Source organism: Balaenoptera borealis (assembly GCF_965194805.1).
Source record: "Balaenoptera borealis genome assembly, chromosome: 20".
In the NCBI taxonomy this organism is placed as follows: Eukaryota; Metazoa; Chordata; class Mammalia; order Artiodactyla; family Balaenopteridae; genus Balaenoptera; species Balaenoptera borealis.
Genome location: NC_138879.1, coordinates 9,410,259 through 9,435,936, shown reverse-complemented (window position 1 = coordinate 9,435,936; position 25,678 = coordinate 9,410,259). Strand labels below are relative to the sequence as shown.

The following is a 25,678-nucleotide window of genomic DNA, read 5'->3' as shown; positions in this document are numbered from 1 at the left end:
GAAAAAAAATTGCAATTTATTAAGATTCAACAAAGCGTTGTACTTTTGAAAGCAACTTTCGGTGCATTTTCTTCAACAATCACATTCTATGAGGAAAAACATTAAAAGCCACAAACTTGTCTTTTAATCTCAGAGTTACAGACATCTTTAATTCAAAATAAAAGTTCAAAGAAAAAAACCAAACCCACCCCAACAAAAAACAAAAACAAACAGAGAGGTTCTTTACTTCCATCCTCAATTTAAAAATATCAGTTTTCTACAACTCGATGCTAAATGCAGCATGGGAAGCTGTATGTCTGGGTGCACACGGGCACGCACGCACGTATATTTGGTGTACATACGCAGGGACGTGTACACCAAATATACAGAACGCATGTAATGGCAATGAGATGCACTTACTCTGAGGAAGGTCTGTTTAGCTAAATACACTACTGAACTTGAGAAAAAAGTCTTGAACCAGTTTGTGCATAGTTCATGATCCTCTATAAAACCAGCTTTTGTTGATCTGCAATTTTGCAGGAACTTTTTTTTCTTTTTTTTTTTTGTTTTTTTTGTTTTTGTTTTGTTTTGATAAAACCATTAAAAAGCTAATTAAAAAAAATGTAATGCACAAGTTTCCTGATCAAGCAGGCAGGGAGCACATGTTCATATATTTTTTTAAACATACTCAAGGGTATGTTACTCCATTGTCTTTCTTTCTTGCAAAACAATCAAAACATTGATCATTTTTAAAACATAAAGCAATTTTTAATATATAAAGCACTCTTCGAACATCTATTTCCTTTGAGTCCATTATTTGGTACATACGTAACTGCTACACGTTAGAGATTAGGTATCTTTCTTCTTTGTGTTTTTTTTTTTCCTCTTTTTTCTTTTTTTTCTTTATTTTTTGTTTGTTTTTTAATAACATCTTCAGTGCTAGGAGTTGGGTTACAAAATACATGAAATGGTGTGGAGCTGCCCCTCGGGAACCCTGGCTTTCCTGAGAGCGCATCCGCGTGTGCAAGACAGTGACCACAACTCGTCACCTGGACGAAGGGGACAGTCGACAGAGTCCACGACGGTGGCCGGAGGGGAAAACAACACTGTTCAATCCCAGAGCTCTGAAGTAGCGGATCTGCATTCTGAAAATAGGTTTCTTTACGACGGAAGTCTTTTTTTTTTCTTTTTTTTTTAAAATTCCTTTTTAAAATTTTTTTATTTTAAAGTCTGAAGGAGAAAAAAAGGTCTGTAAACAGGTGGGAGCCCTCACCTCGGGCTCCTCCGAAAGCAGTCACAACCCACGTCCAAGTGCTTGTTTCCGTTCCTCCTGCGGAACCATCCACCCTCTACAAGTATCTATGGCCACAGTTCAATGAGAGTTTTTTTTCTCTTTAACTTTATATTCCAAATGGAAAAATGGTGCAATACTCTGGTAATAATTTTCTTGCATTAGTCCACAATAAAAAGCTGCTAAAGGTAGATATACATATTATTTCTCCAGAGATATACACTGTAATTTTTAAACGCAATAACAGAGTCCTTGAGTAAACATTTACACATGAATTGTCACCGGCCCTGTCCTATGAATTCTCTTTAATGTATAGGATTAGCTAAAGGAAGGGCAGGGACACTCAGTGCAAAGTTAGAAGCTAATAATAACAAACGTTTGACCAATGCGCCAAAAAAAAAAAGCACATACTGAATAAAAGGGAAAACCCACAGTTAAATCCCTCACACACTTAACACACGAACACAGAAAGTGCGCACGCACACGCACGCACACACACACGTGCTTCTGCTTCAACACACACACACATAGGCTGTGAACTTAGAAATTTTTCCTAGAGCCTGTTTCTGCGTACTGATGCCAACCTGGAAGTGTAGAATTAGACTTAGAAAGTGTTCACATTTCATTATTGGCCTGCTGGATTCAAGTATTTGCATGTTTGATATGTCTATTTTTTTTAACTTTTAAAAAATATTTTTTGGGATTAAAAAAAATGACATGAAAAAGTAATGAAACAAGGGTAATGTGCATAGGCGGATCCGTGGGAACAGAGAACAGATCGCAGACCGCTCCTTCCGCTCGGCTCACTGGTCTGGGCCGCCAGGACCGCGTCCCAGTGATGGACGCCAGCTCCCCCTGATTACGGGGTCCGCCTCTGGTAATGTGCATAATCGTCACAGGCTCGTTTTAAATAGGCTTTCTCGTCTCCCTCCCTCCCTCCCCCCCCTTGATAAAATAACCCTTTCCAGCCCACAATCTGAAAAGTGCCCTTCATGATAGAACTATTCTAAGCAGCTTTTATACTTAAAAAATCAAAATGACAACACACCATACAAACATAAGACGACACAAAATAAAAAGCTGTGAGAAGCATCCTGTCATTACACATGACACTGACCCAGCGCAGCCCGCACTGTCTTGGGAACAGTTCGCAAGGACTGCGGCCAAGGTTCGTCTTCAGTACTGGACAGAGGTACTCGAAAGGGCTGCCGGGCTGCTCGGGTCAAGCGGGGTCCTCAGCGATGCCCGGACTGGAAAGGGTCAGCGTTTCTTCCTAGTGCTGATGATTGCGGCACCCATGCGGCCTCTCTGGGCTAGATGGACTCCCCACTGAGAAGGTCGCCGGGAAGCAGAGTGTTCAGCGGGGTGGGGCTTCCGATGACCCTGCCGTCGTCGCTACTGGGGGGGCCCCACAGGCTGCTGGAGTACTGGGGGACCCCGCCCCACAGCAGGTCGCTGCTCCCTTTGCCTGCCAGGCACGGGGCGTTCCAGTGGCCAGTGTCGCTGCGCACCAGGCCGTGGGAGCTGCCCGAGGCGCCCAGCCGCGTCTGGCTGGTCCCAGCGCTGGGCTGCCAGCTGGAGGTGGGTGGCAGTGCTTGGCCTTGGGCTAAGAAACGGTTCACTTCTTCTTCGCCAGCGAACTCGGCCAAGATGGTAGTGTTTCCCAGAACACACCTAAAAGAGCAGGACAGCAACAAAAATAAGAGCTGGTTTTTTGAAAAGATACACAGAATTAACAAACCTTTAGCTAGACTAACCAAGAAAAAAAGAAGACACGAATAAACAAAATCAGAAATGAAAGGGAGACATTACAACTGATACCACAGAAATACACAGGATGTGCCAACAAACTGGATAATCTAGAAGAAATGTTCAAATTTCTAGAAACATATGATTTACCAAAATTGAATCATCAAGAAATAGAAAATCTGAATGGACCAATAATGAGTAAGGAGGTTGAATCAATAATCAATCAGCTGATTACTCCCAATACAGAAAAGCCCAGGACCACAGATGGTTTCAATGATGAATTCTACCAAACACCTAAAGGGGAATTAACATCAATTCTTCTCAAACTTTTCCAAAAAACTGAAGAGGAGGGAACACTCCCAAACTCATTTTATAAGGCCAATATTACCCTGATACTAAAGCCAGATAAGGACACCACAAACAAACAAACAAAACAAAAAACAAAACCCCAAAAAACACACACAAAAACAAACAAAAAACACAGACCAATATAAATGAATATAGATGCAAAAATTCTCAAAAAAGTAAAAATTCTCAACAAAGTACACGCCGGTTAAGTGGGACATATCTCTGGGATTCAGGCAGGGGTGGTGGTTCAACATATGTAAATCAATAAATGGGATACACCACATTAACAGAATGGAAGATCAAAATCATGTGATCATCTTAACAGGCGTAGAAATAGCATTTGACAAAACACCACATCCTTTCATGATGAAGACTCCTCAACAAATAGGGTACAGAAAGAACAGGCCTCAACATAATAAAAACCATACATATACACAAAGCTAACATCATTTTCAATGGTAAGAGGTTGAAAGCTTTTCTTCTAAGGTCAGGAACGAGACAAGGGTGCTCACTCTCACCTCTTCTTTTCGATATAGTATTGGAAGTCTTAGCCAGAGCAATCAGGCAAGATAAAGAAATAAAAAGTATCCAAGCTGGAAGGGAAGAAGTAAAATTTATTTGCAGATGACATCATCTTACATAGAGATAATCCTAAAGACTCCATCAAACATCTGTTGGAAGTAATCAAAGAATTCAGTAAAATTGCAGAATATAAAATCAACACACAGAAAGCAGTTGCATTTCTTTCTATACACTAACAATGAAATATCTGAGAAAGAAATAAAGAAAAAATCCAATTCACAATAGTATCAAAAACAATAAAATACTTAGGAATAAATTCAACCAAGGAAGTGAAAGATCTGTACCATGGAAACTACAAGACTTTGATGAAAGAAATTGAAGAAGATACAAAAGGAAAGCCATCCTGTATTAATGGATTGAAAGAATTAAAAATATTCTTAAAATGTCCATACAACCTAAAGCCATCTATAGATTCAATGCAATCCCTATCATATTCCAATGGCATTCTTCATAGAAATGTATCAACAATCCTAAAATGCGTATGGAACCACAAAAGACCCCAAATAGCCAAAGCAATCCTGAGAAAGAACAAAGCTGGAGGCATCAAACTTCCCGATTTCAAACAACACTACAAAGCTACAGTAATCAAAACAGTATGGTACTGGCATAAAAACAGATACATAGACCAATGGAACAGAATAGAGAGTCCAGAAATAGATTCCCCACATATACAGTCAACTAATATTTGACAAGGGCACCAAGAATACTCAATGGGGAAAGGATAGTCCCCTCGATAAATGGTGTTGGGAAAACTGGATGACCACATGCAAAAAAATGAAACTGGACCCCTACCATACACCACTCACAAAAGTTAAACTTGAAATGGACTAAAGACTTAAACATAAGACCTGAAACCATAAAACTCCTAGAAGCAAACATAGGGAAAAAACTCCTTGACACTGGTCTTGGCAACAAAATTTTGGATATGACACCAAAAGCACAAGCAACAAAAGAAAAAATCAACAAGTGGGACTACATCAAACTAAAAAGCTTCTGCACAGCAAAGGAAACCATCAACAAAATGAAAAGACAACCTATAAAATGGGAAAAGTATTTGCAAACCATCTATCTGATATAGAGAATATCCTGTAACTCAAATATATAGAGAACTCATATAACTCAATAACAAAAAAACCTCAAACAATCTGATTAAAAAATGGGCAAAGGAACTGAATAGACATCTTCCCAAAGAAGACACAGAAATGGCCAACAGACACATGAAAAGATGCTCAGCATCACTAATCATCAGGGAAATGCAAGTCAAAACCACAATGAGGTATCACCTCACACTAGTTAGAATGGCTATCATCAAGAAGACAAGAAATAACAAGTGTTGGTGAGGATGTGGAGAAAAGGAAACCCTCCTACACTGTTGGTGGGAACGTAAATTGGTGCAGCCACTGTGGAAAAAGTATAGAGGTTCCTCAAAAAGTTCAGACTAGAACAACCATACGATCCAGCAAGCCCACTTCTGCATATATATCCAAAGGAAATGAATATAGGCTATTGAAGAGCTAGATATCTGAACTCCCATGTTTACTGCAGCATTACTTAAATAGTCAAGATATGGAAACAACCTAATTGTCAACAAATCAGTGGATAAAGAAGATGTTATATATATATATATACACACACACACACACACACACACACATATATATATACACACACACATATACACGCACACACAGATACAAACAGACACATTGGAATATTATTCAGCCATGAGAAAGAAGGAAATCCTGCAACAACATGGATTAATCCTGAGGGCCTTAGGCTAAGTGAGATAAGTCAAAGATAAATACTGCATGATATTAATCACATACGGAATCTAAAAAAGCCAAACTTGTCAAAACATTCGGGAGTAGAATGGTGGTGACCAGGGGCTGTGGGTGGGAAATGGGGAGAGGTTGGTCTCAGGGTACAAATTTCCAGTTAGAAGATGAGTGAGTTCTGGGGAGCTCGTGTACAGCGTGGTGACTACAGTTAGCAATTCTGTATCCTTTACTTCAAAGTTGCTGAGACAGTAGATCTTAAATGTTCTCACCACAAAAAGGAAATAATAATCATGTGCCCTGATGTGGGTGTTAGCTCACACGGTGGTAACCATATTGCAATATATAAATGTGTCAAATCAACACTACACTCTAAACTGACACACTGTTGTATGCCAGTTACATCTCAAAACAAAAACTCAAAACAAACAAACAAAAAAAGCAGAACAGGGGTCATGTGAGCGGAGCAGCTCTGTGTCTTCCTGTGTTCACCTCGTTGGCGTTCCCTTTTTTTTAAAAAATGGGAAAAGGGCAGCTGGAGGCTTCATGTCACAGGCCACCCAGAAATGGTCCTGCAGTTCACGTTTTAGTATAGCTATTTCCAAGGCCAGATCATGACCCTTTTTCTCACTTTAGAATTCTAGCAGCTATGTTGTGTCGGTGCAGAGAGCACATTCTTAAGGAAGTGCATGAATGGACCATTAAACTTGGGCATCATTTAGGGTCAGTGCAATTTATACCCCGGGCTAAAAATAGGAATGATTAACTTCTAGGGCCCACACCCCAAGTGATGTCACTGAGTAGGTCTATTCACACATCTCATCAAAAGCGTCCTTTAGTCAGGGGAGAGGAGTTGGCTGCAGGGCCCACTACAAGGCCCAGCAGTGGGCCTGAATGTGTCGTATGCCTGAAGATATCTATGGACAGAGCATCTTCTATCACTGGGCTCTACACCTGCTCTCTTGGGGGACCCTTTCCCTACTGGGTGGTGGGGGCCAAGCCACGGCACTTCAGCAGCAGAAGAAACCGACACGTCACAAGACACCTATTACGGGGTGAATTGTGTCCCCCCAAATTCATATGTTGAAGCCCTAAGCCCCAAGACCTCACTGTGCCTGTATTTGGAAAGAGGTCTTTAAAGAGGGAATTAAGGTAATATGAGGTCAGGAGGGTGGCCCTAATTCACTTAGACTGGTGTCCTTAGAAGGAGAGGAAGTCAGGACACAGACACACTCAGGCTGAGAGACTTGAGGACACAGGACTGGCCAGCCGAGTGCAAGCCGAGGAGAGAGGCCCCGGGGGCAGCCGACCCTGTCCACACCACGTCGGACTTCCCGCCCGCCCGCGGTGCTCTGTGGCTGCGGCCCCAGGACTCGCCCACAACGCCCAGCCCCGGCACCACTGGGCCGCAGCCAGGGCCGCGCGGGGCAGGGGAGGGACATACATGTGCAGGGACTTCTGGGCCTTGGCGGCTTCCTCCTTGGAGCTGTACCGGACCACGGCGTTGCCTTGGGTTAGGTTCAGGTGGAATGTGATGAGAGGCCCGTGCTGCAAGCACAGCGTCCGCAGGGTGGAGCCATCGATCTGATTGAGGAAGCAGAGGGGCGGTAACACGTGTCCTGGGAATTCTTCACTACACACGTTTATGAAATCCAGGTGCACGGTACCTTGGGAAGATGTCTGTCCTTGAAAGGGCTTACTATATGATTATGGTATTAACCTTTTGCACCTTGTAACTTACTGTGTAATTTAAAATCTTGGACATTTCAGTTATAGTTTCTGAGTTGGGCTAACAGAAGAAGGAGGAAACCCTGCTTTGGTTCCGACCCCCTCTCGCCAGCGCACATCACACAGAGCCTCGCGGCCCCCGACCCTGGGAAAGGTGAGCACAGGCCAAATCGTTCTGGAGTGGGTACAGGTGAGCAATTCTGTTTATAAGGGGACACTCTTTAAGCCTTGGAAGAGTGAAAGGTAAACAATGCACCAGGAACATGGTTAAATGACCCCTGCTGCCGGCGCTGCCTTTGGGCCCTGAGCGAGGCCTCGGGTCACCGACAAGGCCCTCAGGCCTGGCGATGCCCCCACCGGGTGCCTGTACCTGGGGCGTGAGGTTGCGGAGAACGAGCCAGCTGCTTGTCCTTCCTGAGGTGTCAGTACTCCAGGCAGAACCTGTGCCCAGGGAAGAACCCGGTCAACAAGGCTGCGGTGAGTCAGACAGCTCTTCCCAGTACCCTCCCGTCTCACCACACGGACGCAGCACGGGCCGAACCTGTGCTCCAAGCCTCTCCCAACCCCCGGAAACCAACCCACAGTCCCTGCAGACCCCCGGGAGGCGGGTGTGGCGGCAGAGACTTGAGAACTGCCTGGAAGTTCTGGTCTCCTCCTCTGCCCCCCGCCCCCCAGCTTTATAATCAATGCTCTAAAATCCCACTTGCTAACAAAAACGAAGCAGACTTGCAGGGCTGGCTTCACTCTCAGCTTCTTAAATGCCCTGTGCACCCCCTCATCCCCGCAGTTCAGCAGGGGGCCGGAAGAAGCCTCCAGGGCTGCAACTTAGGATGGGGTGGTGCGCTCACACTGGGAATCGAGACCCTCATGCTGGTTGATCGGGCCTCTCCGAGGGCCCGGTGCGGCCCCTCAGTGGGTGCCGAGACCGCCCGCCCGGACCTCCTGGCTCCGAACAAAGCTGTGTGTGCGAGCACCCAGGGCTGATGCTGAAACACAGGCAGCAGAGCCTGGGCCCAGATAATCCCCGAGGGTCTAGGGTGCCTTGGCCCCTCCTAAGCCCTCCCAGGGTCCAGGAGTCCTTACAAAGGAGCTGCAGGACAAAACGATAGGCATCTTCCCTAAAGGACAAGCGGAGCAGGCACGGACACCCCCGTCCCCGCCACCCCGTTTGGACACGAGAACGGACGCGTACCCGAGGAGTAGGAGCTGGTCCAGCCGAGGGGACTGGCTCCCCAGGTGGAGGAAGGCTTGGGATTGGTTAACCCTGGAGGAGGCCTTGTGGGTGCAGTAGTGTTTCTGGGCACCTTCCACAGTTCATGAGACAGAGAGGCTTGTGTGTGAGAGGCAGGGCCAGAGGACCACGTCGATTTAATGTCTGACAGTTTACCTGGAAAGGCAGAGAAGTGGAGCACAGGCATTCCTGAGACAGAGAAGGAAAGTCACGGCAGCGCCTAGGGAATCACACCAGGCGCTCTCTGGCTCCAGGGGACTGCGTGACCGAAATGAAGCACCAAGTCGAGCTCCCACACGAGGACCACAGGCATCCTCTCTCTTGAATTTCTGCCCAGAGACACAGTCTGCTGGTGTCCGGTATAGATCTTGCCAGTATTTCTGATACTTAATTTGCTAAATGTGCCAGACATGAGCTTGCCACCCAGAAAAACAGCATTTTTGTAGTTCAGTGTTAAAGCTAATTTAACAAATTCTGCTGGGACACATCTTATCGCATAACAAACTAATCAAGGTCAAGAGCCTTTACGCCGTTTCTTTAGGTGTCAGCCCCCTTGCAAAGCAACGCCCCCTCTGACATAACCCGCCTGAGCTCACGTTGACCAGCGTCATCTTTGCGGCTTTGAGACTCGCTCTCCACGCCTATAGAAACGGGTGTGGCCGAGGGCTGAGCGGTTTGGCATCTTGGCACCTTGGCTGGGGAAAGCCTGTTTTAAGGCTCTTGGGGAGACAAACCAAAACCAGTAATGACCACCAGCCCCAGCCCCTCCTGTGCCCGGGGCACCTGCCACGCCCGCTTCAGCGGCCCAGCGCTGCGAGGACAGCAGGCAGAGTGGTCGCTGTCACCATGCTCCTCGGGCAGCAGGGCAGCGCCCAGGCCGGCACAAGCCCCGTGTGGAGCACCTCTGCCACCCTGGCGGCCAGGGTCGACTGCAGCTTCACAACAACAAATGCTAATCTGAGCAAAGGCGTCACTGATCAGAAAAACCAAAATGCCATAAAAAACTGCCTGAGATACGGGAAGATGGTTTTGTTTGCCCATCTCTTTAGCCAAATGATTGGGAAGTATTAAAGGCCTAATGCATCCCCTTTGTAAACATTAGAGAGAATAAACATTTGAAGGAATAGACACAATCCAGAAGCTCTTTTTCTCTCTCTTTTTAAATAAGATGCTAAAGTACATCAAAACTACTTTCTCCCCTAGGCACTGGTATAAAAGGAATTCCTACAGCATTCTTACATGAATTTAAACAAAGTCTGGATGAGAAGGCTGGTGGAATGCAGAAACATATTTGAAGAAATTTATAAACAATAAACCCTCTTTACTTAAGTTCCACCTCTTTTTATAAACCTGTACACATTCTGTTTGTGTGTGTGTCCATTATCTCTCTCTATCCTTGTCTTAAAATTTCCAGATAACAATTCCTTTGAAGTTACTATGACAAAACAATTCTCAATTCTCCTCTCAGCCTAAAAGAAATTTCTAACTTGAAAGACTCGTGAAGTCTATACTGAGAGAGGAATAACCCAGGCCCTGCATTGATCCCAGAGACGGCAGTGAAGCATGGGGCTGCTGTGGCCTCCTAGTCCCTGGTGGCCAACGCAAGTTAACAGCACGTCCCCAGAGGTTGCCGCCTTCAGGTCTTTAAGCCTCGTATACCCCTGGTCTCATGGCCACGGCAGGAAGGGAGGAGAGGGGAAAGCAGCTGTGTCACATCCTGCCCTGGGGAGTTTACAGAATCCCCGGACCTTCGTGACAGCCCACGGAGGAGGTGTCACCATTCCCACTCCACTGGGGGGTGGGGAGGGTGGGAAGGGGGTGGGGAGGTGGGAGCAGTGGTGCCCGAGGCCCCACGGCTGCTCAGCAAAGCTCAGGCCCGCTCTCCATCATACCACATGGCCTCCCAGCTCAGGGAGGAGCAGACAGACCACCGGGAAAAGCCAGGCCGTCCGTTTTGTTTGCGGAAAGAGAGAAAAGGCTACCTGCAAGTCGAGAGGCCAGGTGCGTACCTGCGATACTAGGAGCGGGCGCGAGGCTGCTGAGGGAGCGACTGTAGCCGGAGGCAGCGAGCGGCCAGGCACTCGAGGAAGGCAGCGTGGCATTCTGAGATGACGGTGGGGAGGACCCTGCAGAACCAAACGCGGCACTAAGAAAGCTGAGCACGGGCCTGCGGGGTGAGCCGCTCAGCTTGGGCGTGAGAGTCCTAACAGCCAAGAACCAACGTCCTCCTAGGCTGCCGCTTGTGCAAATGGTGGAAAATGAGAGCGTGACGCGGCCAAGACCATGGGGAGGAGAGGAAGCCACGGGCACACCGCCGCCTCTGGGGGCCCGGGGCCCTGGGAGAGGCCGGGGTGGGGTGGGGGAGACCGGGCAGCGGGAGGGAAGAGAACGACCACCGAGTGTTTACAACAACACGTCCGAGTTCGGAAGGATCCCATGGGTTTCCGCTTCCAAGTAAGATAAAAATAAAAACACAGGGCCAACTCCACCTTTTCACACCTCCAACAAGATCCACAGAACTGAAAACAAAACTCCAAGCTTTCTGTTACAGATTTTGCCATAAAAAGACCAGCACTTTTCTTGACTCAAAAGGTCTCACGTATCCCATCTCCCCCATTCGTATTTCTCTTTTTAATAAGGGAATAATGAGGAGAAATGTGTGCTAGTAACTGTGTCACTGTGAGCTATCGTGTCCCCAGAACCGCGGTTCCCTCTGTCGAGGATCCTGTGCCTGCTCCTGGGCGGGGGGCTGACGGGGTGTGGCCCCCGGAGCACCCCTACCGGTGCTGTTTCCACGTCACCCCGTCCGTTTTCTGAGGAAAGCAGGAAGCCGGGTAAGAGGGAGGAGGAAGCAGTGGTGACTTGTGGGTTAAAGCAGGGTGGATCAGTGCTCTTCTGACTTGGCAAGTCACTCGGCCAGTGTGTGGAAGCTGGCCGGGGGAGGGGACAGGCGCACACAACAGTCTGGCTGTCAAGTTTACTACCGTGAACAGAATCTCACGGGCCCCTGACGTAGGGCCCCAGCTGGGATGGCACTGAACAACCTCAGGAGTACCCTTCACGGGGACTACCAGGCATGTGGCACTTCCCAGACTTGTGCAGTCTACAACCTGCACAGCTGTTTACAGCTGCTCTGCTGTAACTGACCTCCTTAGAATATGGCACGAGAGTGGATGAACATTAAAATTTATTTGTAATCTGCAGGTCTTCAATTTTAAAAGATGTCAGCTTTACTGACAACCTAATGGTAGTTCCTGAACCCTCTGCTTCCATTTACCAACAAAATGCAATCAACCCAAGATCCCAAATTATAGACTATTTAACCCTACGTGGCATTTCTTTTATAATTAACAGTAGGGTACTTAGATTTTAACAGTGTTCTAGTTTTGACGTTTTTAGTTTAATAGTGGAAACTGTCCCATAAAATTATGGTTAATTTTCCTTTTCGTATCAATTTGTCAGGAGATGGCACAGCTGCATTTTACCATTCTGGTTAATATTCACCTCATAAAGGTTAAAACTATAAATAACATCCAAACAAATACTGGGCTAATTTAAATTTTTAATATCAAATCAGAACTTAACACCAATGACAATAAATAAAAACAAAAATGCAAATAAAAACCCAACACCTAGTATACTCAATAAAAGAAAATTCCATTATGAAAATATGTAAAATAAATAAGCCAACAACAAGAGGTCAGTGGCATTTCTCACTCTTTTCCTTCTGGGCACATTTTCTCAATTTTTTTCTCTGTATTTTATTTATTTGTTTATTTATTTTATTTTTGGCTGCGTTGGGTCTTCGTTGCTGCGCACGGGCTTTCTCTAGCTGCAGCGAGCAGGGCCTGCTCTTCGTAGCGGTGCGTGGGCTTCTCATTGTGGTGGCTTCTCTCGTTGCGGAGCACAGGCTCCAGGTGTGCGGGCTTCAGTAGTTGCGGCGCGTGGGCTCAGTAGTTGTGGCTCACGGGCTCTAGAGCGCAGGTTCAGTAGTTGTGGCGCATGGGCTTAGTTGCTCCGTGGCATGTGGGATCTTCCAAGCCCAGGGCTCGAACCCATGTCCCCTGCACTGGCAGGCGGATTCCTAACCACTGCGCCACCAGGGAAGTCCCTTCTCTGTATTTTAGATCAAGATGGTCACTCAAAAATACGACAGGCTTTTGTGGCTGGGCCCTGAGCGAGGTCAGCCCCTGGGGCGCCTGAAGGCCCTCGAGTGTGGGGTGCGGCACGTGGGCCCTGGAGAGGGGTGGTCAGCGAGGTCTGGCCTTTGCAGTTTACTTCTGGCCCTGCGGCTGTGGTGCCTTTTGTAAATAAGTTCTACATAAAGATCCGTTCACCCCGCCCCTTCTCTCAGATAAACAAACCAGGAGGCGGGGGAGCCAGGGCTTTCCGGGGCGAGGCCTGGTCACGGGGTGGAGGAGGCGCCGTCCCCGGGCTCCAGCCCCCAGAAGTCACACAGGGCCAGGGCCATGTGAGGCTGCAGGGAGCTCTCTCTGTCCTACAGCTGAGGTCCCGTTTCAGCCAACGTCTCTGAGGCTAAGCTTCCCTCTGCCCTGACGTTCGTCTCATCTGCTCAGCTCTGCCCTCGGAACTCCCCTGCCCCTCCAGGAGGCCTGTGTCGCGTCACGGCACACGCGTGCAAAGGCGGAGGTGGCCCACGATGCCCCAGGTGCCAGGGACCACGGGCTGACCATCAGGCACCAGTTGGGAAGCTCTGCTCTGTGCCGAGCAGCCTCGACTCTTTGCAAGGTCTTCTACTGCCCTGATCGGCATGGCTCACCCACCCTCCACAACCTCGAACACGCTGACCCACCCCGCTGCCCGGCTCAACCCTGCGGCCACACGCAGGGTGCCGAGGGGCGATGGCCAAGTCTCACCTCTGGCTGTGCCACCCCCCGGTCCCCACCACTTCAAACAGGCTCCACGTCCCACAGCCTCTCGTCCCCCGTGCCACTCATCCGTCCCCGACCTCGGGGTGGCCTGCAACGTCCCCGCTCTGAGATGCAGCCGCCTCACGACACGAGGAATGCACGGCACTCAATGGGAAGGTGATCTGTGTTTATGGCGCTTTTCTACGTGAACCACAGGCACACGCAGAATCCTGTCACTTGAAAGAACCATTGATAAGAACTGCCTCTCCCCCACAGGCCATATTGAGGTAGGAAACCTAAATTAATGTTTTGGGAAATAGCCGAGTGGCCTTATTAGTGCTGAGCATCTCTGGTAAGCTGGCTATTCTTTCCCATTATTAGAATTATGAGGATAAAACTCCATCAGCAATGGCACTTACAGAGCATCTTCATTTGCAGGCTTTAAGGGACGGCAAGTTACTGCCCTTCTTGATACTGCACTTGAAATCTATGTTTATGTTCTGTAACCTTGCAGCTCAGCTCATCACCTGCTCTGACTGGATCCTGAAGTCTGAAGAGGGTGTGCCAAACCTTACAGCATCAGGAGTTTGTGCCAGGAAAGAAGTCCTGGCAAAGGATCTCAGTCTTTTTACCAGACTTTTTGAGGAAAGGAAAAATTGGCTGATATGGATGAGTAAAGGGTCAGTTCACTTCTAGCTCAGAGATTTCAAGTGGAAACCTTTTTCTTAAAAAGCTTGATGGTTAATATTGTTATTTTATAACACAATGTTTATAAAAAACGATGTGTTAATAAATCCAGCAGAGACACTGAACCCAAATCAATTTCCATTTCTCCATAAGCACTGTGCTGCATCAGACGGCGGCAAGAGAAGGTCCCCGTCGGACGTGCCCTGCACATCCCGGCCTCACCACCCACACCCTCCCGCTGCCCTGGAGCGCCTGCACGGAGACCACTGCATGGACACGGGCGGGGCGCCCCCTCACCTCCACTCTTGAGGAGGTAGCGGTTGACATCCTGTATGGTGGTATTGATGGTAGGCCCGGTGGGGACACTTCCAGGAGTGACGTCAGGGTCATTCTCGGGATCTATATTCTGAAGTCCTTTCCAGGGAACTCCAGGATGGAACTCTGGAAAATTCCAAACAAATGAAAATCAACACATGAGTATTAGAGCACCTTCATCTTGCTTCATGATAGTTTATGGAAATGTTTACAATCTGCTAATTAAGTTAAGAGGCACACTTTAGACTTTCTTTAGTAAATCATCAATCCTTCGGAACAAACTAGGTATTATAGCTACCACGCTGAACACTGAGATGGGTGTCCAGACGGGAGGATAAAACCCAGACGTACTCTGACCAGATGGGACACAGCGCCCCTTCCCCACTCTCCTTCCCCTCTCTCCTTCCCCTCTCTCCTTCCCCACTCTCCTTGCCCTCTCTCCTTCCACTGAACTGAGCGCTGCAGAAAACCCTGTGATGCCAACCACACCCACAATTTATCTGATGAATGGATTTCCAATGAAAAAGCCAAAGCTATGGGGTTAAGGTTTCCAGGATTCTGAGCTTGGATCCTGGCTTCTCCTGGGCCTAATCGCTCCCGTAGGCTTGGCGCGTCCTGATCGGCTGCCACAGGGAAATGTGCACACTCTTTCTTACCTGGGGGCCAGTTGATGCTGGAGCCATTTGAGATTTTATCACTGTCAGATTTGGCACGTGACCAGCTGTGGGGAACAGCTACAGGAGGAGTGGCTGGTGACTCACTGCTCTGGATTAAATCGTACCGGCCATAGGAGTCGTCGATGGAGGACTTAGCTGGAGGCCCAATGCTCAGACCTCCAGGGATAGCACCTGGGGGGACGGCAGGGAATAAAAGAGCCGAGTGAACAGGGGACCCCGAGTCCCTGTGCTGGGCGCCGGGCCTTGCCCTTTGCAGAGGTGCATGAACTGTCAGACTCGGTTTGGCCAGCACTTTCTGGGGGAAGTGACTATTCCAGTTAGCCCAAACTTGGCCTTGAAAGACAAACTCTTTAAGAACTGTTTCAGTTTTTCAAGTTGGAATTCTTGACGAATGCATACCCACACCACGGTGAAGCTCTCTGGGGACAGCCTGTGAGTCCCTGTGGTCAGCTGTTGTCCTTGTTGTTGCCTGTGCCCCTTCCCCAGTCCGCTGCCCTCACTACGGAAGGACAAACTGGCATGTGGACTTGGAGGCCTTAACCCCGCCCACCCTGGGCGACTGAGCTCTCTCCTGCCAAAGAAAGTGCCCAAACAGCACGTGATGATTTTCTTGTAGAATTAACCATTAGAAAGAATTTTCTTTTTAGAATGCCTTATATCAAGAGAGAATTATAAACCCTATTAAATTTCCTTTGCTGTTTATGCTACCAGGAAATTAAGAGCTCAATTTAATGCAAGTGAGATCACCTCCTATGGTTATTAGCTTTTTTTTTTTCCCCCGGCCATGCCTTGCAGCTTGCGGGATCTTAGTTCCCCGACGAGGGACTGAACCCTGGCCCCAGCAGTGAAAGCGCCAAATCCTAACCACTGGACCGCCAGGGAATTCCCTGGTTGTTAGCATTTGCTGTTTCTCTTTTCTAGGCATTAGATTTTCTATTGTGTTTTATCATTTTATTGAAAAAATTTTCTTTTAGACAAAGTTTTGGTTGAAGATACAGATACATGAGTGTGCGGCCATGACCTGTATTCTTCGTTGCTTTGGGGCATTTTCAATTACTTCTTGGTTTGTAGCTAAGGTGTGAAAGTTGAGGCTTCGAGAGGTTTGATCATTGACTACCTGGGATCTGACATACTCTGTAATGAAGTGGAATATATATGTTTAACTTATTGAGGTAACACTGGTTTCTGACATCTAAGTTTCACGGGTATGACATTGCATTTCGACTTTTGTCTACACCACAGGGCGCTCACCACCAACAGCTTAGTTTACATCCGTCTCCACGCAGTTGACCCCCTTTCCCCATTTTGCTCTCCACCCACCCCTTTCCCTCTGGTTACCACTACTCTAGTTCCCTGTATCTCTGTGTTTGTTTTTGTTTGGTTTGGTCTCTTGGAATATTTTCTATTCAGCTTTCAGCACTGAATTCTTAGAAGAGAAATGCAGTACGAGTAATGAAACGAGGATAATCAGCGAGTAGAAAAGAAGTGACCAGACTCCAGGCACCTCGGCTTGGACGTACCATGCTTGCTGGGGTTCTGGTCGAGTGGAGAAGCAGCACCGGGTAAGTTATCCATCGGGTTGGGATGTGTCCACTGAGGGAGGCGTGACTGGGACTGAGACGGGTCCTTCACTGATAAACCACCAGTCATGTCCATGCTGCTGACATTCATGTTTGGGTTCAGTCCAGCTAAAAATAAAAACGCTATCAGGATATGTCTGCTCTTCCTCTAAACGTTCACTTTCTAAAGCTCTCCTAGAGAATCAATCTAAGTCTTAATTCACAGCCAAATATTTTAAACGTAACTTTTAACGCTGGAGGAAAAAACCCCCTTTTTGCCTTTTTAATAACATATATCTCTAGGAATTTTATTCCTAAATTAAGGGGACGATGGTAACAAATAGTCTTTGATTAAGTAAGACCAATGATTCTCTTCATTTTACTTGCTTTGGTGCCAAACGTGGTCCTGAAGCTTCTCAGTCAGAGCCCACGGAAAAACAGAACAAGTCCAAACAACTAGGAAAATCTTTTCTGATCTCAGGGCATCTTGTGCAAACTAACCAGATCCAAACCAGTCTCTCAGAGACATAAACGGTACCCTAAGGTCCCACCGACAGAACAAGCTGGTGGGGAGACCCCAAATCTGCCTTTAGTGAACTCACTTTACAAAAGTCTGCTCTTAAGGAGTTTATGAATTAAACATAAAACTCCCTTAAAGGACTTGAACTATTTCAAAGTGCGGGTGCTACCATCTGCCCCCGCTGGAATGTGAGCTGATCCTGGGTTTATTTCTTACAGCTAAAGGCAGGCACGCACTGGGGCACGTGACAAGTGCCATCACTGTGCTGGGTTAGTGGAGAGGGATGAGGGGGACGATAGCAAAAAGGCTGAAGTGAAGAGTCCCTGATGGGACACCCGTCATGAGCTGGGCAGGCTGCTTGGCCGGACAGAATGACCAGTGCAGGTGCGACCCAGTGTTTCCAGGCCATTTCTAACCTGCGGTTCCCACACCACATGTCCTGGTACAGAAGCAAAGGTAGTGAACATTTTTGTTCTTAACTTTAAATCAAGAGCTTCAAACTCAAATGCCCATATGGGCCAAGTGGGCAACACAAATGAAGGTGATGCGGGCCTGGTGGGGACAGCGCCCGCCCTGCTACAGGTGCTACCCGTGCAACCAGTGAATGGAACACAGGCCCAAGGCAGCCATTTTCAAGAGAAGCCAGAAGCCACTTTTAGTTGAAAATTTCCAATTTTTAAATGTTGGCAATCTCACACACACACACACACACACACACACACACACACACACACACACACACACACACACACAGCAGACCTAACCAAATGCCCGTGGGAGTCCGACACCACTGGGGTCTACCTTCACCTCCACCCACACAGACCCAGTCAGGTGAGGGCACAACCGTTAGGTCGGGCTTCAGACTGGCCTCCAGAGCGCCCCAAGTCCCATGGCCGGGCCCCACCCTCCCCGTCTCGTTTCTTTCTGTTCCTCCCTCCACTGGCAGCCAGCCTGGCCGGCCCTCGCTGACACCAACGGCCCCGGGACGGGCCCTTCTTCCATGCGACGCTGGCTCTGCTCCACTGGAACTCTACTCGTTTGAGGTCCATGCTTAAACCCTGCTCTGATTTTTCTTTCACCGCTCAAGGTGACCACGCACTCTCCCTTCCCTAAGCTCTGCAATAACGACATTGCACTGCCTACGAAGGCTGGTCTTCGTTTTTATATGCCTGGTCTTCCTGGGAAGACGACAAGCTCGGGAGTCAAGACAGCATCCGGAGAAGAGGCTGCACGGGAAGGAAGGCGGACGGGACTTACAGCTGCTGAGGAAGAGGGGTGAGAACCAGCCAGAGAGGCAATTTCACAAGCTAACTTTCTTACACTTTATTAGCTATCTATTTTTAACACATTTATTTTTAAACTTTAATGTGATTATAAAATATTATCAGAAGTATTTTTCATCAATTTTGAAGATTCAAGGCACTAATTTTTTCACTTGTAGTAAGAAAAAACCTTTAAGGGTAAAGATTTGTGTACTTCGTTTTCTAAATATTGGTTAAGAGGACAGATGGATACTAGGATACTAGGAAGCTGAAGCTAAACATTTTAGGACAATAGATGGAAATGAATTTTCTTCTAAAACAACTATTGTTAAAAAAGAAGTATTTACATAAGTAGCCAACATTCTACTAAGTGCTTGCTATTACAAAGTACTTTGCCTGTTAGTTCACTAAATCTTTAGAAGAACCCTATGAGGTAAGTATTCCCACTTTACAGATGGGGAAATTAAGGCAAAGAGCAGCCAGGCAGCTTAGTCGTGGGGGCAGTGTGGTGGTCTGATTTCTAAGGCAGGTCTTAACTACTAGACTATTCTGCTTCTTCAACACAGAGGAAAGTAATGGGCGGGACAATCATGAAGGGACAGAAGAACCGTAGTTTAGCATTTGTCAGTTTTGTATTAAAGACACACCACACTGGTTACATGTCAAGTAGAGAGTGCTCATGTGATCAGAACATACCTCTCTTCTCAGAGACGTTGGTAGTATTACACAGAAAGGGACATCATTAGCCGAAATTCGCTGTCACTCAACTGGCCTTTGACCCTTTGGATATGTATTTCTCAGGTAACTAATTCCCTTTGCCCTGTAGCTTCAGACTCTAACAGCCAACCTGACAAGCCTGAGGCGCTTTCACCTGCTTCTGGATTCTTACAGCAAATTACAGCTGACCCTCGAACAACGCAGGGGTCACAAATCCGGGTATAACTTTACACCCGGTCCTCTGTACCTGCAAACTCAACCAACCGCAGGTCACGTAGCACCGTTATTTATGGGAAAAAACCCATGTGTAAGTGGACCACGCTGCTTCAGCCCGTGTTGTTCATGGGTCAACGGTATTCCCCGTACAATCACTTTCCTGACACAGCCCTTCTGACGGTCTTCAGCGTCGTAACCTGTGTCCCTCCTGGCTGGCCTGTGTGACCTCGAGGGCGGCACCACATCTGCCACTGGCCTGCGGGTTTCAAGTGCTGGGCGGGCGCCCTATCGGTTGGGGGTGAGGGCGTGCGTGTTGATCGGGGTGATTACACAATCGTGCTCTGCACTATAGGACTTGTGTGGACAACCATGGCTTTTTAAGAAGTGCCTGGTTCACGGACATCTGCACACCTTTCCTGTTCCCGGCATTTCAGGCTGGAGAGAGCCAGGGATGGAACAAAGCGCCGATTCAACAGTGGAGAGGAGATCATTCTGGTACTACTTTCAAAGATTTTATACTGAAAGCACTTATGGGCGCAGCAAAATTCTTGCTCTGCGAAGACAGCTAGGGTCCCTCCCTTACGAAGGAGACTTGAGACAGCCTCGCTCTGGAACTGCATCTCTGCCCGGCTATTTCAGCCCCGCCAGGCGCACGCGGTCGGCGTTGAGCTGGACTCACCGAGAGGGTAGGGAGCGAAGGTGCTGGGTGAAGACTGCTGCTCTTTGGTCTGCAGGTCGGGGAGGCCGGGGGCCTGGGGGTGGGGGGGGAAGCTGTCCAGGGCCGATTTGCCTGCAGAGGGGTGCAGAGACAGGTGCGGCGGGGGCGGCGGCGGCTTCACGAGCAGGGCCTGGGCCAGCTGGCGCTGGTGCTGCTGGATCTGCTGCTGCAGGTTAGTGATTGTGCGCGCAACCTGCGGGCGGGGACGCACGGTCAGCGGGTCGGGAGGGCCGCCCGGGCCGCCCTCCTCCCCAGCCCAGGTGACGCCGAGGCTTTCAAAACGGGAGGCTGAGCGAGAGAGAAGCCAGTGACAAGTAACTGGTCAGGGGAGGTGACAGCTAGCGACCCGGCTGAGCCGCCCGGGGGGCGCCTACTTGCTGCTCCTGTTGTCTCATGGGTCCGGAAACGTTCCGCTGGGCCTGTAGCATCTGCTGCTGGATCTGTAAACGTTGGTATGCCTGTGGACACAAAGAGAAGCATCCGGTAGATTGTAAGAAAGCCCCAACAAAGGGTTCCACTTCTGTACATTAGTTTAAAAAAAAAAAAAAAAAAAAGGCACAGATTCTCGGTCCCCTAACCATCCTGTGGTTTAAGCATAGCGTGAGGCATGAAGCTTTTTCAAAAGGAGACATGTCTTTCCAAAACCTTTCTAGTGCACAGACTTTACAAAGTAACTCAGTCAGTACCCCTGTTTAGTGCTGGTAATGAGGTTTGTTAGCAAATATTTTTCAGTTAATGAAGAGATCAAAATTCTTCTGCTCGATTCATATAAACTAAAAATAAAAAGAAATGAGGGGAAAATAAAAATTTTTTTTTCCCTTATAAAGATGCAAGTTGTCCAGAATGGCTCAGACAATGTGGCGGGACAGCAGTGATCGGCGGTCACAGAATAATACACGTTAAAGGGCTCGTAACGACCAGGAGCCACGGGTGGTCTCGGTCCACAGGGAGCCTGAAATCCAGACTTGTGGCTCTTCTGCCACACAGACCCCGTCCACAAAGCCAGCGAGAATGATCGTCAGATTCTTCCCAAAATGAGGCAGAAGGCCGGATCATTTGTTTCGAAAGTTGGCTGAATATTGTAAATCTTTTCTTTACGACATGGATTTTTGGGGACGTTTTGGGCAAGAGGATTTATTGAAATAGAATCCAAGTAGAAGTAGAGATTATACTACTAGAAATGCCTCATTAATCTGTAAATTAGAGAGGAATAAAATACTTCACTTAAGTGAATCCTTATAGGCTCTAAAACTTAACCTTAGGATGTACTGAAACTTCATTTTACGAATTTTTCCGGAAAAAAATGTCAAAACAGTGTACATTGTTTTTAAAACAGAGCAGATTAAACATAATCCAACATTTTCTTGGTATCTTTTACACTACAGAGGTCAATAAAAATTATGTATAAATAAGGGATTCCAGAACATCAGTATGACTGATAATGAGTTCTGTCTCACGTCAGAATCCAGCCGTCCTCTGTGTTATCAAGGAGTAGAAAGCTGTTTTCCTCTGCAGTGAGAGCTCTAAACAGCATGCTTCTCAGCTGCTCCCTGAGGTCAGTGGTCCGTTCCTGGCGCTGGCGGCAGCACACCGCCCAGGGGCCTTACAGCATGCCTGGGAGGCAGCTTGGCGCCCTTTTCCGAGTGAAGTCCAGTCCCGGCCCGGACCCCGTGCCCAGGGCCCTGGGTACTTCACTGCACTGCGGCTTGTCCTAGGTCACCTCCACCCCACCTGGCCACTCTACCTGGAACCAGACACCCAGACGGTCAGACGTGCGTCTAACAAACGCTGAAGGGTCAGGACTGAGAGCCCAGGGCTCCCCCGTAAGGAAAGGCTGACAGCATGGTTTTGTCTATTGGAGGCTCTTCTTCCTTCATGACTCCTGGTCATTTTCGAGGAGCTGTTGGGCAAGACTTCTAAATAAATCAGGTGTCAACGTATTACAGAAGGAAATAATATACTGGCTCCTTGAGGGAATATGAATTCAGGATGCACCTAGGGATACAATGCCATGGCATTTCATGGTAAAAGCAGTAAGACTGTTGAAATTTAAAAATTCAACATATGTTAAACTATAAAACTTGCAAGAATTATTAGGCTGCATCAGCCTTTCTCAAGAGGGATTCTGAGAGAATCAAGTCCTAATCTCTAAGGCATCTCATCTCCTGTATGTAACCAAGTAACTTTTGTCTTCTGCTTCTAGAATGGTATCTGTGTAGACCATCCTTGGAAGAATTTAGAGAACAATCATGAAATGATTTGTTAGGTTCTGTGGTTCAGATGAGGAAGGCTGGCTGAGAGCTAACAGACACCCTAACTGTCAGATCTGGAAGACTGTGATCACGAAGGCGCCAAAGAATCCACAAAGCTTAGTGGAAACACCCTTAAGTGAAGAACTTCCTAATTCTTTTACTAGCTTACAAACTTCACGAAAGTCTCAATGACATTCCCTGACGTGAAGAAAAGCGATACAGTGACTGCTCTGCTGCAGCTGGCGCGCATGTTGCTGGCACATCCCCGGGCTCACGGGGAGAAGGCCCTTCCTCTGTCCTCGAACCCGAGCAGATCTACCCACTCACCAGCTGCAGCTGATAGAGCTGGTTCAACATCGTCATATGCTGAGGATTAATTGGCGAGGTTAATAGTGCAGGGTTGAGACCAATGTTTTTTGCTGCAAACTGCAAAAGCTGTGCTTGAACCTGTTAACAAAAAAATGAACCATTAGACATGAATTCTCTATTCAAACATTTACTTGTCTGTGCAGTTTTTTGAGATTCAAAGCTGATTAAATGACAGTTATATTTGTCTCAGTGAACTTCAAAAGCCATTAAAAAATTTACAGACATTTTAACATTAGTAGTTAACATGCTTTTGTGGATAATATGGAAGGAAGGAAGGAAGGAAGGAAGGAAGGGAGGGAGGGAGGGAGGTAAAGGCAGAAGGCAAGAAAGAGATTTCTTCCTCCAAATATTTTAGTTACGAATTAACTTTCTAAGGCTCTGGGTTACTCCTATCGGTAACTGATTTCACGTTCTGTCGAAATGAAGATAAGTGGGCATCATTTAAGGGTGGGAGATGGCGAAGGCGTGGTCTCTGGGAGGAAGTTCGAGCCTCCTCAAAGGAGGCCAGTGCCTGCGTCTCACACAGGCGCCTCGGACCAGTCCCCGCAGGAGCTTGGCAGATGGCACCGCGGCCACCTGACCGGAGGGCCTCGTTCCAGGGCAGGCAGGGATCCCTTCTCAAGTTGACACGCTCGGGAAGTGGTCTCCCCCTGCTCGTGGGACCAGCCATTCCTCTCAGGGGGCCCGGCTGCCCAGCCTCCCATGTGGCACATGCACTGGTGTGGCCGGCCAGCCCTGACCGCGACGGTCAGCCTGCCTCCCTGCTCAATTGGCATTCACTGCCTTGAACCCGTCAGGGGCCTGGCACTGGCCAGCTCAGTGTTTTCCACAGCGTGCGCTGTACGCTTATCACAGTGTTTATGCAAGATGGTTTTAGGTAGAGCACGGAAGAGTATCTTTTACAGTCGTCTAACGTGTATTAGAAAAATGTTGCTTTTTCTCTTTATGACAGATATGTTCAGTTTTAAGAATATATTTATCTAAATTAAGAAGGCAAGTCAACTTAAAGAAAACACATTATGTAACAGTCGTGGGAAGCACACAGATGAGTGACGTTCGGGACACGCTGGCTTGCTGAGCGTGCGGAAGGCTGCTCTCTGTCTCCAGGACCCGTCTCTGCTCCTGCGCCTTAGCTGGGGTGGCCATGTCACTAGGCTTGGGCAGTGGGACATGAGTGGAAGTGGTATGTCTCTCGTCTTCCCTCCTGTCATCGGGAAACGGCCGAGGCAGAGCTGCTACTTTCTGCTCTGTTGCTTGGGGGAGAATTACTTGTCTGTCAAGTCTGAGCATCTGTATTTCGGGGTCTCTTTGTTGTAGCAGCTTACAGTGTATCCTGTTTAATGAATTTTACTATTATTTTACCCAGATTTCAGCCATCTCAACTCAGTGCACAGATCTCAGGTCAAACAACTGTGGAGGAATAATTACTTCCAGCGAATTCTCCGATTTACCATTTTAATCTATTATTGAATATTCTTTTAAGGGGTAAGGACTGTAACACTGTAATTAAAAACTCAGTCCAAAGTCAAAAATTATGGAAATGTTCTAAAAGTAAACAATATTAATATGAAAAAAAGCTGATATTATGCTTTAGAGCTATGTGAAACAACAATATCCTTTTCCTTAATTCTATTTGCTCTTTTTTTTTAAAACGATCTAATACTAAAGAATAAACTTAACTAAAAAGTCTGTGATATAGACACTATTATATATTGTCACTTGTAGTTTGTCACTAAAGCATTACTCAGTCCTTCACTGCTTCTAAGAATTTTCTTTTACGTCCCAAGCAATTTCACTTTCCTCTCCCACCAACCTAGGAGAATTCAATGGGTTCATCCGAGTAATCTCAAGACCAGGACAGAAGTCCCATCACTGGCATGTGTCACTGGCAACAGCACTCTGACGGGAGGAGGCCCAGCCCTGGCCTGTGGGGTGGGGGCCCTGGGGGAGCTGCTCTGGAAACGCCTCCCAGGGCAGGAGGGTGGGACGGACAGGGTAACACGGGCGGGCTGACTGGCTCTCAGTGTAGCGCGGACGCAGGTCTGACCTGAGGGGATAGAAACTGAGGCACTTGAGCACGGAGACTGGGCTGGGAGGAGCTCAGGGGCTGCACGGGCGGCTGTGGCGGCTGCTGCAAGGTCCTCGCTGGTGCTGCTCCGCTGCTGCCAAACATGCCCAGATTGCCACTCGGTGTCTGCAGGGAGGCGGAGGGCTCGTTACACAGTCGCCCGGGAGCAAGCGGGGGGCAAGGCTGCACCTGTTCCTGCCGCTCTCAACATGTACCAAAGGGGATGTTTAAGAAGCGCTGTCTAAACTGGGTACAGATGACAGAAGATCTGCCCGCGAAACCTGCCTATGTCTTTAAATCACAGAAGCCGCCCACAGAACCAGTTTTAAGTGCCCCCCCACAAGGCCGTCGTGTTCCAGGAACCTATAATTACACAGAGCCAGGCACAGGAGCGGCAGGCACAGCTGTGTGGGCACCGTCTGTGCTGGGGTAAAGGGCATCATGTGCGCGGACCACTAACCTGGGAGAACAGGACATTTTCCAAAAGGAAATATAATTATGATTTCAACAAACCTGAAATTGAATACATGAACAACTCCAGGCATATTTGTGTTTAACACATATATTTGTGTTAAATATAGTAACTATATATTTGAGTGCTTCTTTCTACTCTCCTGACTGGGTATCTGACCCCCGGGGCCCGCCGGCCAGGCCGCTGACTTCCCGACAGCAGAAGAGCTGAAACTGGCACCGCGGCCCAGCGGGCAACAAGAGACGGCCAGGATCACGCGGATGGGGCGCCACTGAGAACTGCCGCCGGCCAC

General features: G+C 47.9%; 1 protein-coding gene across 8 annotated transcripts in view; it reads right to left on the bottom strand.

The window, feature by feature from the left end:
• Positions 1–25,678, bottom strand: part of TNRC6C (trinucleotide repeat containing adaptor 6C) — a 129,165-nt gene continuing 103,487 nt past the window's right edge. For 4 of the 8 annotated variants that reach the window (XM_082371131.1, XM_082371127.1, XM_082371128.1 and 1 more), the window contains 12 exons: positions 24,894–25,040; positions 22,805–22,924; positions 20,600–20,683; positions 20,187–20,418; positions 16,754–16,921; positions 15,213–15,404; positions 14,539–14,682; positions 10,693–10,809; positions 8,645–8,839; positions 7,823–7,893; positions 7,169–7,308; positions 1–2,944 (listed from right to left, as the gene is read on the bottom strand). In XM_082371131.1, coding sequence (XP_082227257.1) covers positions 2,584–2,944; positions 7,169–7,308; positions 7,823–7,893; positions 8,645–8,839; positions 10,693–10,809; positions 14,539–14,682; positions 15,213–15,404; positions 16,754–16,921; positions 20,187–20,418; positions 20,600–20,683; positions 22,805–22,924; positions 24,894–25,040 — 1,971 coding nt within the window. In that variant the 3' untranslated portion in view covers positions 1–2,583. Of the gene's footprint in view, positions 2,945–7,168; positions 7,309–7,822; positions 7,894–8,644; positions 8,840–10,692; positions 10,810–12,227; positions 12,985–14,538; positions 14,683–15,212; positions 15,405–16,753; positions 16,922–20,186; positions 20,419–20,599; positions 20,684–22,804; positions 22,925–24,893; positions 25,041–25,678 lie in introns of those variants that run through there. The other 4 variants (XM_082371129.1, XM_082371130.1, XM_082371132.1 and 1 more) reach the window with 3 other exon arrangements.